This window comes from Cryptotermes secundus, unplaced genomic scaffold, assembly GCF_002891405.2.
Source record: "Cryptotermes secundus unplaced genomic scaffold, Csec_1.0 scaffold724, whole genome shotgun sequence".
Lineage (NCBI taxonomy): Eukaryota > Metazoa > Arthropoda > Insecta > Blattodea > Kalotermitidae > Cryptotermes > Cryptotermes secundus.
Window position 1 is genome coordinate 494274 of NW_019727403.1, and position 11325 is coordinate 505598.

Here is an 11325-nt window from a genome sequence, read left to right on the forward strand (position 1 = left end):
TCCTTCCATCTTCACCTCTGCCCTGAAGGCAGAGACAGCAAATTCAGCTGAGAGCTTGGTAATGTAGCCGTACCACTGACACCACCAGCTTTATTTGTAATCAATATTTCTTTTAGAGAAATGAAGCATAGGATGTAGCAAGAACATTCAAGGGTGACTTAGCCCGATTCTTGGTTTCAAGAATAGGGCCTGCTTCACTGCTACAAAGACCAGACAGGAAGCACCCCGCAGAGTTTTCCTGGAAATTCAGTTAGAAAGTTGACCTGCGGGATCCTTTGGTACAGTTACACTTGACAGGTTTTGAACCCGTAAGTCAAAAGTGGGAAGGCCAGCAACCCACACTACTGGTATAATTTTTCAAGCAGCTGTCAAAAACGACATTAGGACTTTAAGGTCCAAAGTCCCAGATTAAAGTTATGTGATTGGAGCAGTGAGAATTATGGTTAACTCCCTAAATTCGAATTGTTCCAATCAGCAGAAATTAGGGTAGTAACTTGGAGGCGGAGCTGAAGCCGCGAAGATTTCTTGCTTCGAAGCAGGGTCAGTCTGCGAGAGGAGTCTCTGAACAACCCTCCAAGTGTACAGCCGAAATTATGTTTAAGTGTTTGCAGGAACAGTCTCTGGATAACTCTTCTAAATTTAACGTGAAATTTTCTTGGTGCTAAAAGTATAAGTGAAAGTGCAATTCTAGGGGTTGTGCTAAAAGAAACAGCCGCTAACTAACTAGCCAGGGATCCGGTCACCAGTGTTGGAGAGATTTCCAGGTGTTTTAAGGAAGTGCAACAAGTGCTGATACATGTACGTGTATAGCAAGATCGGCTAATTAAACAGTGTGTGTTAGTGCCTACCTAAAACACTCTTCTCTTTCCCGCTGACGCGAGGCCCGTATTCACCCTGAGACTGAATCTCATCGCTCCAGTGAGAACGCGGTACCTAGCACTTGTAGCTTCCAGTTCATCCCCCCTTTTCCCCGAAATGTAAGCCGTTACAATAAGCTTACTGGCGCCCAGCACTCCGATAACCCATACCCCGCAAACTATTATCCACCAGAACAACAAAAAGGGAAACAGAACTGGATAGGAAGGACGCAGCAGCAACCTGCCAACTCGAAGAACAACAGGTGAGAGGGAACGGCTAGAGGAGCAGATGCAACCAGCAACCAAAGGGCTCTTCAGAGGTCTGCCGGAGAAGGACGGTTAGAGTAACCGCCCTCATGACTGCATGATGTCATAATGCAGAAGACCACAGCCTTTGAATTCTTATAAGTTTCTGCCAGTGAAGAGAGGAGGATGGAAGGTACAAATGTGTTACACAGTACTACGAAATAAACTGTAACAAGAAGTTTTGGGAACAGCTAATTGCCTGTATTCATTTTGGTGTAATTTCAATGTCAGATATCACAAGCAGAAAGAAAGATTCAAAATGTATGTGTAATGAAGTCAGTAAAACAATACAGTATGGGAGGATGCAGTGTAGGTACTACTAATGGAAGTGATTTATGAAGTACGCCGTTGAGATGGCCTCAGATGGCATGATATACATACCAAGTTTCATGAAGATTTGTTAGGGTAATGTTAAGGTTATTACTCCAACAGTGTGATAGGCTTCAGTGTTGGTATTAGTTAGTTATTGGAGAGGGTGGGTTTCCCCATGCACTTAGACCTGTATTGGTCCATTGTGCTTCCCTCTATGATTTCTACCAGTCTCTATATCCTACCGGTACTGGGGCTTACCATCAGTCCTGCCCAGCCAGCGAGACCGGCTCTACTAGCTGAGAGGTATCTATACCAGAGGTATTAGAGACTGCTGTTGGGTGGGAAACGTCCGTAATTTGGCTCAGTGACCTCCTTTGGAGATATGAGGTTCTTTTACGTGCTGTAAAGCTACGACACGGGACCCACGGCTTAAAGTCCCTCCCAGAGGACTTGTTCCCTGAATTTTTCTGCCCTTAAAAATTTGACGACCTCCGCCGGGTATTTGAACCCGCATACTGCGAGTCATGAGGTGGGAACGTTACCTCTAGACTACGGAGGCTGCTCAGTGTTGTTATTACTAATGGGAAGAATTTGTGTTGTATGCTGTTGAGATGACCTCAGATGTCATGACACATAACATACAAAGTTTCATGATGATCGGTTCAGGAATTCAAGTAATATTAAAAGTATTACATCAGCAGTTTGAGAGGGTGTAATGTTGGTACTACTGATGAGAAGGATTTTGTAACTGTGCTGTTGAGATGGCCTGAGGTGACATGATGTACATTCCATGACAATTGGTTCAGGCATTCAAGTAATATTAAGAGTATTACCTCAACAATTTGAGACTGTATAGTGTTGGTATTACTGATGAAAGTGATTTATAATGTACACCATTGAGATGTACTCAGGTGGCATGATATACACACCAGGTTTCATGAAGATTGGTTTAGGCATTCAAGCAATATTAAGGTTTTGCCTCAACAATTTAAATTGCTGGAATATTGGTGTTACTGATTAAAGGGATTTATGAAATGCACTGTTGAGATGGGCTCAGGTGGCATGATATGCATACCAAGTTTCATGAAGATCAGTAGAGGCAATGAAGCAATATTAAGGGTCTGTCTTAGAAATTTGAGAGTCTGTAATGTTGGTATTACTAATGGGGCGATTTATAAATTAGACCCTTTGGATGGGCTCAGGTGCCATAATATACATACCAAATTTCGTAAAGATTAGTTCAACCATTCAGAAGTTAATTTGGGGGGAGGATACATGCAGACAGCAAGGGAAGCTCATTAGCCTATTTTTACTTTTTCAAAATAAGGAAGGCACCTTATGCATGCAGGCCAACCTAATGCAAAAGTTTGGAGAGGTGAAACTAGGAAATGTGATAGGCACTAAAGAGCAATGGAAAAGGTCCGAGAGACTTTCGAACATACATTAACATAAGAACAAATTTTTTTTTTTTTTAAATATGTGAAACATATCCACAAAATAAGTTCTGTTTGCAAATATTGCTGCAACACTGCGGTCACTATGGTGTGCATGTGTGCAGAATCTGTTGGTCCTTTTGGAAGGCACAGACTCCATTTGCAGACAACTGAACCGTGTTTACACATCATCTTGTGTGTTTACAATGTTCAAGAAAATCAAGAAACCTGCTTCATGTGAAATGCGGTCTGTAATCTGTTTCTAGAATGCAAGAAACATGCCATAAGTGAGTCAATGGTAAGGAGATGAATTTAGTTTCAGATGAAGCTATGAAAATTAATATTTTGTCAGTAACACGTGCATATGTAGTAAACTTTACTCTTTTGAAGTTAATGAACATGTTTTCATTGTGCAGGGAGACTGTCGCAGCTATAGCTATGTGGTGGGACTGTCCAGTGAGAAGGAGCCAGACTGGGATGACATGCTATTCTTGGCTCGTCTCATTCCTAGGGTTTGTCACAATGTGAACCGGGTATGCTATATATGGGGTGGATTGGTACGTGACCAGGTGCTGGACATCACACCTACATTCCTAACTTCGAATGTGCTGAGCACACTCCGGCAGGCAGACCATGTAGCCAATCAGGTGAGCAAAATGAAACTCAAAAGATGTTAATTGCAAAGTTTTAGCTGGAAAATAGAATATACAAACCTGCTCACTTGTCGTGGGAGATACTGAACACGATAGTGACAATAGTGTGGAGGTAACTCTCTAGACTTGTATTTGGGAGGTGCTTGGTTCTAATCTCAGCTAGGACACTGGCTATCCCGACATGATCTTCTCAGTCCCTGCAGACAAATGATAGGATAATACTTTGGTTAGACCATGGCTGCTTCCAGACCCTTTGCTATTTATCGTTAATCTATCATCCTCACAATGTAGAGTCTGGATGCTGAAAGCATTAACCCTTTGGCGCGGTCATTTAAATTCCGCGGCTGCGTCTCCGGCGGTAATATATTCAGCCGGCCATTTAAATTTTGCTCGAAAATGATTTATTCATCTTTGTTCTTAAATTCTATGAGATAGGAACATGAAACTTTCACTAAAATGATCTTAAAAGGTGGTTTTATAACCTTACCTTATAATATGGGCGCCCTGTATCTCGGCAATGGAAGCAGCTTGTTTAGTATTTGAGCAGTGAATGGTACACCTTGAAGGATGAAACTTTCACTAAAATGATCTTAAAAGATGGTTTTTATAACCTTACCTTATAATATGAGCGCCCTGTATCTCGGCAATACAAGCAGTTGGTTTAGTAGAATCTGAGCAGTGTAAGGAAGGCCTTGAAGAATTCGTATAACCCAACGGTGCCCCACATTCACCGCTCCAATATTGTCTTTTCTTTTGCCCTTTTTTTTAACCACACATCTGTGCGGCCTTCTTCTTCCCCGTGAGGGGTATAGTTCAAGGAAATGTCTTTCCGTGACCCGTTTAGTTGCCAGGTCAGCTGTAGTAAATTCAACGTTACGAGTTATCATAACAAGGGGTTGGTGCTTCTGCGTTTCAGATTCCAACCATTTTGGCTGCCCCAGATGTCGTAGGGGTGACCACAGAATTCATGAAGTTATTCTAAGAACTGGCTGGTATATAGTGAACGAAAGCAGAGCTTAGCTGGCTCAAAAAAAATATTTATGGTCATCCCTCGAAACGACCACCAAGGTCAGTACGATAAAATGGCGTCAACTGGAGCGATAATACATGAAGGAATGAGTTCTTTTCCCTCCCCCACACACATCCGTATCGTCTCAGGGGGTGACCACAGTGTTCTGCCTTAATTCGTGACGTTTTTCTAAGAACTGGGTGCTATATACTGTGCAAAATCAATCGATCATGCAAGAATAAATTTTTGGACATCCCTGTTCTAAGAATTCCAATTGAGTGTGTTAGTGTGGCCAGCTCAGGGCAATATGATATTATAAACACAGCACATATCACGTCTCTGCTGTTTATAAGTTCATAGGAAACAAAACAGGCCTTTCAGCACAGTAGAACGGAGAAACCTCTCCCAAGAGCAACAGGAACTTTGCTGCAAGAAAGGCATATATAACGATGATTTAGCGCAGCTAAACTCGTGGATTATTATACTCTGAACTACTGACAACAGGCCAGCGAAAAATCTAACAATCTACGGCAAAACCATCAATTATTATGGGCGTTATAACATAGGTGTGCAGCTGGACGAAACATACACGTCAAACCCCCCCAGACGATTTAAATACCTGACGAAACATACACATCAAACCACGCTGAACGGTTAAATAACCCACATGTGCACCGCCTCTGTGGTCTAGTGGTCGGAGTTCCTGGCTATAGATTTATAGGCCCCGGGTTTGATTCCCGCCGCTACCAGATTTTCTGAGAAGTATTGGGTCTGGAGCGGGGTCCACTCAGCCTCGTGAGGATAATTGAGGAGCTACTTGAATCAGAAAGTAGCGGCTCCAGTCTAGAAACTGATATTAATGGCCATGGGTATTCGTTGTGCTGACCATGCGAAACACTGTATCCGCTAAAGTTGGCACTAACTTCGCCGACAAGCGGCAGTCGCTCAGTCAGTGTAGTTCGCTTGCGGACTGAAGCTACGGAGTTTTTTTATTTTTGTGGATGTGCACAGACCATATCAGATTAGTCTACCTGAATAGTTGGTGCAAATGAGGAATGTTTGATTTCAGTGTAACACCCCATCACTGTGTGGGTTAGGTAGGGTGGCAGGTTTTCAAAGTCTGTGACACTGCTCTACCTTTAAAGTGACATACTGAATTATTAACAGGGCTGCTGCCATATAATTTAAGAATTTTCCTACAGGTGTTATCTGCAATGTAGAGCTGTAACATAATCCAGGTTTCTGATTTGTAATATAATATGGAACTTGTTTATTTCTATTGGTTTCTAGTATGTGCCTCCCTGGTCAGTCACAGACCATAAGGTATGCTGTGTCACATGGTGTATCAAACTGACACAGACAGTAGACATTTCCTTTTTCTCAATTCGGTTAAAAAGCACAATGTTTTATAAGCTGGCTCTGCTTCCATCATCAGATAAAAGCATGAATCATGGTTATTGGGTCAGTTAGATGCAGCTGATCTGCACCCCCAGAAGTGAAGGTACCTTTTACTATTGAGATGATGGTCTTAGTGAGGCGGTTTTGCCCTGGCAGGTGTTGGCCTCATCAGGCTGTGTCAACTCCCTCAGTCAGATGCCAGTTGTGCTGATTCCTGTGCATTTTGACCGTGACCAAATGTTGCGGATTCCCTCATGTCAGCGTTCGATCGTGCTCAGGCCTTTCTGTACTCATGACTTCATGACAGGAGTACCAGCCGTCCCAGGACGAGAACTGCCTGTAGATGTGAGTGTTACTAGGTTGTCTGTAAATGTAATATAATCATATAGTCATGCTAATATATATTTGTGTATCTTGTGTTATATATGTGTCTATTTTATCTTCATATTGTAATAGTTTGTGTGTGCATGTCTGGACGGTTTATAACTGATGGTGAAACTTATAGAGCTGGAGTGTAACTTGACATGTTATCCATTTAACGAACAAACTGGCCCACGCAATAATGCTTCTAACTTGTATTTCAGAGGATCTCAGTTCAAATATTGCCTGGGACACTGACTATCCTGGTTTTCCACAGTTCTTCCAGGCATATGGCAGAATATTATCTCAGATTAAGGCACAATCACTTCCTTCCTCATCCTTGCTGGTTTAATATCCATTAATTGTCCTACCATTCTGCAATATATAGCCTGAGTTACTGATGATGTTATTAAATAAAAAGTAAGTATGCAAAGTGTAACTGTCAGTGCTAGAAGAGTGACTGATTTAGAACCTTATGTGCGTTATGTTAGGTGTGTCATTGAACAAGCTGGTGTAGCAGTTATGCTTTGGGAGGTGCTTGGTTTGAATCTCAGCTGGAATATGACTATCCTGACTGAGGTTTTCATGGTTTCCCTGTCTCTGCAACCAAATTCTGGGATAGTACTTCAGTTAGGGTATGACCACATCCTTCAAAATCCATCTTCATTTATTCGCTGTTGTATGGTCTGTGATACTGGAAACACCATGCAGTATCTTATTGCAGTCAGCAGTGAACTCTGCTGTATAATCTGATTATCACACAGACACCCTCTCTTGGCAGGACAGAATTGAAATTTACTTTTGCACCTAATGTATGATGTGACCAGGACTTTTTATTTTGTCATGGGTTAGTGACTGAACACAGGGTTAAGATTGGTAATTGAATTTAATGGATGCTTCCTCCTTTTGTTTAGAGGTAATTATAGTACATCTACCCTCGTTCACAGCCTGTAAATAACTACAGCACATTCAGAACCTTTCAGTCAGCTATATCTCCACATACTCATTGCTTTGTAATGACCTCCAGTAACCATGACTGTCCATAACACTTCTATCCTCAATGGCCTTGGCTTCAGTCTGGTCTACTGCTTTGCTGCTGGGCCCCACCAGCACAACATTTCTTGGTTTCATGCCCCACAGAACCCGTGACCATATTTTTCTGTCCCACAGCTGACATTTATGTAACTGTGGCTTTGGTCAGTTGGGTAAATTGCTGCTGGCCTTCACCAACACAGTCATTCTTGGGTCTGAGCACTGTGGGACCTATGACCGTATTTTTCTGTGTTACAAATTTGAGTATGGCTTTAGTCGGCCAGGTAAATTGTTGCTGGTCCTTGCTGGCATAGTCATTCTTAGTTCGGGGCCCTGCAGGACTTATGACCATATTTCTCTGTATCACACCTCTGGGGGTTGTGTGATTACTCACTGTCTACGAGGGTCGATCAATAAGTACCGTGTTTGAAGACAGGTGGCGTTGCTGAGGGAAGTTGGCATTACCATCGTGTACTGCCATTTGTCAAACGACACCATACTAAATTTCAGACTGATTCATAGGTTAGTTTTTATTTGGCAGCCAGTTGCATCAGACATGTTTCATCGTTCTTGATACACTGGAAAAAGTGCAATATCCATCCATAATTCACTTTTTATTTTTGGATGGAAAAACGTGAAGAAATAAAAGCGAAGTTGGATGCTGTCTATGGGGACCCTTCACCATCTATGACAACCGTGAGATATTGGTTCAACGAATTTAAACGTGGTCGTACATCTGTTTTTGATGAGGAGCGGCCAGGCCGCCCGGCAGACGTGGTTACCGAGGAAATCGTTGAAAAGGTCCACGAAGTGATTCTTGCTGATCGCTGAACTAAAGTGCCCGAAGTAGCAGAGGCCGTAGGCGTGTCGTACGGAATGGCAATCAGTATTTTACATGATAAGTTAAGTATGAGAAAGGTGTCGGCCTGATGGGTGCCGCGATTGCTCACGGTGGACAAGCGGATATGGCTGTCAATGTCGAAGCAGTGTTTGGACCTCATTAAGCGAAATTCACAGGAGTTTTTGCGTCGAGTCATCACCACTGATGAAACATGGATACATTATTATATGCCAGAGACCAAGCAACAGTCAAAACAATGGATTCTTCTGGGTGAATCTGCTCCGAAGAAGGCAAAGACCAGCCGGAAAGGTCATGGCCACGATTTTTTGGGACTCGAAGGGAATAATCCTCATGGACTTTTTGCAGAAGGGACGAACGACCACGGGGCAGTACTACAGTAAAAAAGTGCTGTTTCACCACAATAACGCACCAGCACATTCATCCGGAATTGTCGCGGCCAAATTGCATGAACTGCGCTACAAATTGCTGCCGCACCCACAGTACTCACCCGACCTGGCTTCCTGCGACTTTTTTCTGTTCCCCAACATGAAAACTTGGCTTGGGGGAAAAAAATTCAGCTCAAACAAGGAGGTTATCGCCAAGACAGAAGAGTATTTTGAAGAGTCTGACAAATCTTATTTTTGGAGGGGTTAAAGAAATGGCAGAAACGTTGGGAAAAGTGTATCAACCTCAAAGGAAATTACGTTGAAAAATAAAAAATAAAATGTGAAATACTTGTGTCTTTATTCCTAACACGGGTACTTATTGATCGACCCTCATAACTTCAGTGCAGGCAGTGCAGTGCAGTGCAGTGCAGTAATTTCTTGTTAACTCTTGCCTTCTTGGTTTTGGGTGCTGTCAGGACTGATGACCGAATTCTTATTTGTACCAAGACTTTTATGTGTTTTAAGTGAGAGGAGGGGTCTGACTACTGTTCTGTCTGTCTGTGTGACTTACTTGAGTTTTGGGTAAATGGCTGCTGGCTTTGCCAGCAGGTCATTCTTGGTCCCAGGCCCTGTGGGACCCTTGACCATATTTTTCTGTCTAACTCTCCTTCTCTATCTCAGTTGGTGAGATAAATTGCTGCTGGACCTTGCCAGTGCAGTCATTCTCGATTCCAAGCCCCATGGGACTCATGCCCATTTTTTTCCCTAGGGACTCTGGGAATCATGTGACTGTCTCATAGTTCTGGTTTGCTTTGTAAAGCCTTATCATGTACCGATTAGAAAACACCACTTCCAGCTGTTGCTCTGCTGCTGTTGTGCATATTCATTGCTGTGGAAACATGTTTTAACAAGCCATTACATAGTGCAGTGAATGCCTCCACAGTGCAACTGTGACTGTAGTATTCTGGCTTTTAGGCATCATGTCACAGTATTTCAGTGAAACTAGTTTATGAACTGTTGCATTAACTGCATACAGCAAGTATGAAAATTGTGTTCATGCATTTTACTGAAGATTTCTTTCTCAAGAAGTTTTTCCAAATTTCAGAATACAGAAATATTTTGAAGTGACATATTGGGGTTCAGTTTATGGAGAGAGAGTCTGATCATTCCATGCAGAAAGGGCTGAAGCTTATCAGACTGTAAGGATGCATACAATATGAAAATGTTTGATATAAAGAACACACATCTGTAGCTGTGTCTTAAAAGAATTTCTTGTAGCAGGAAAGGGGAGAGAACATTTTTAAATGTGAAAAATTATGAACCTGGATTGTTGACATACACTTGATTTCTGTTGCAGGCTGCACCATTGCCAAGTTGGCCTACTGACCACAGTGTTGTGCCTATGTCATACACCCCCTGATTTTCTAAATAATTGTGCACACAGTAGTTATGCCTACATTTTGAAATTCTCTTTCCCCTTTTGGCAGGTTGTCCAGAGGATGGTGATGGAGATACTGACAGTTCCGGGTGTGTCTAGAGTTCTATATGACCTGACAGCAAAGCCTCCTGGTACAACTGAATGGGAGTGATGTTGTGCATTAAGCTTAATAGCATTTTATACTAAGCTGTGTGTGACGCTCATGGGATGTGAGTGTGGTGCATCTGTTGTGATATGTTCACGTACATCTGCGATGTTGGTACTATGTGAGACAAGTCAGGCTAGTATTTCATACTGTGCCTGAGGCTTAGCTGTTTGGATTATTTGCGACAAATTACACTTTTTCAACGAGAAAGCGCAGTTGGATGAATTATACTGCATTTTTTAAACCAAAATTGTTGGGGGGAAGGGGCAGAGGGACAGGAGGGATATTTTAATGTATTTTTTCACTACATCATTCCTACCAGATGACACTAGTTGTTAGGGTGCGGTGCAGTGTGTATATGTATTCCTGTATTTATTTGACATCTGGGAGCTGCATTGTCACATGCCTTGTAGTACAGTCATGCCCACACCGCTGTCTCACCACAAGGTGAGTGTTTTCCAGTGTACAGGTTGGACCAGTCATGTTAGGGTCCACAGAATGTGCTCTTTGGGTTTCAGAAGAACATACTTTAAGAATTTGTGTTCTTAGATGTATCCCATCAGTTCATACCACTCCAAAAATTTCATAGAGCTTTGCTGACCTCAGTCTTTTCACATGTAGCTGTAGGACCACAATGGATTTTGTCTTCTAACAATATCATTACAGTGATACCACATTTAACCTTTAAACGACTAAAGACACCGTATGTCGTCGCAGATATAAAGGCAGCGGTACGAATGACGCCATGTGGTGTCGCACAGTCCGCGTGTGCGGACGTTATTTTAAAATACATGTTTAAGGTAGAAAATAATGTCCTACTTATATAATTTTTGGCCACCATCTGCATGGAGTGTCTGTCTTCCCACCTGCGTCATCTGCTGGAATGTTGCCTTCGTGTGGAATTCTAAAAAAAATCCGGAAGTGCCGAGTCCGATTTCGCACTTCACGCACTTTCTCCGGACGATTTTTCGTTTCCCACGCGAAAAGAACACACGACACCTCAATTGCGAAGTAGAGGAATTCGGCCAGTGATGTGGTTTGGCCTTCTATAATCGAGATATCTCCGATTAAACGGCAGGGGTTCGACTCCTGGTCGCACAGTCCGCGCGTGCGAACGTTATATAAAATAATATTTTAACGTAGAAAATGATGTTC

At 42.5% G+C, this 11325-nt stretch overlaps 1 protein-coding gene across 5 annotated transcripts in view; it reads left to right on the forward strand.

The window, feature by feature from the left end:
* Nucleotides 1-11182, forward strand: part of LOC111864737 (GMP synthase [glutamine-hydrolyzing]) — a 74727-nt gene extending 63545 nt beyond the window's left edge. For all 5 annotated transcript variants that reach the window (XM_023852228.2, XM_023852229.2, XM_023852226.2 and 2 more), the window contains exons 12-14: nucleotides 3325-3555; nucleotides 6125-6313; nucleotides 10075-11182. In XM_023852228.2, the coding sequence (XP_023707996.1) occupies nucleotides 3325-3555; nucleotides 6125-6313; nucleotides 10075-10176 (522 nt within the window). In that variant the 3' untranslated portion in view covers nucleotides 10177-11182. The remainder of the gene's footprint in view (nucleotides 1-3324; nucleotides 3556-6124; nucleotides 6314-10074) is intronic.
* Nucleotides 11183-11325: the final 143 nt, after the last annotated feature.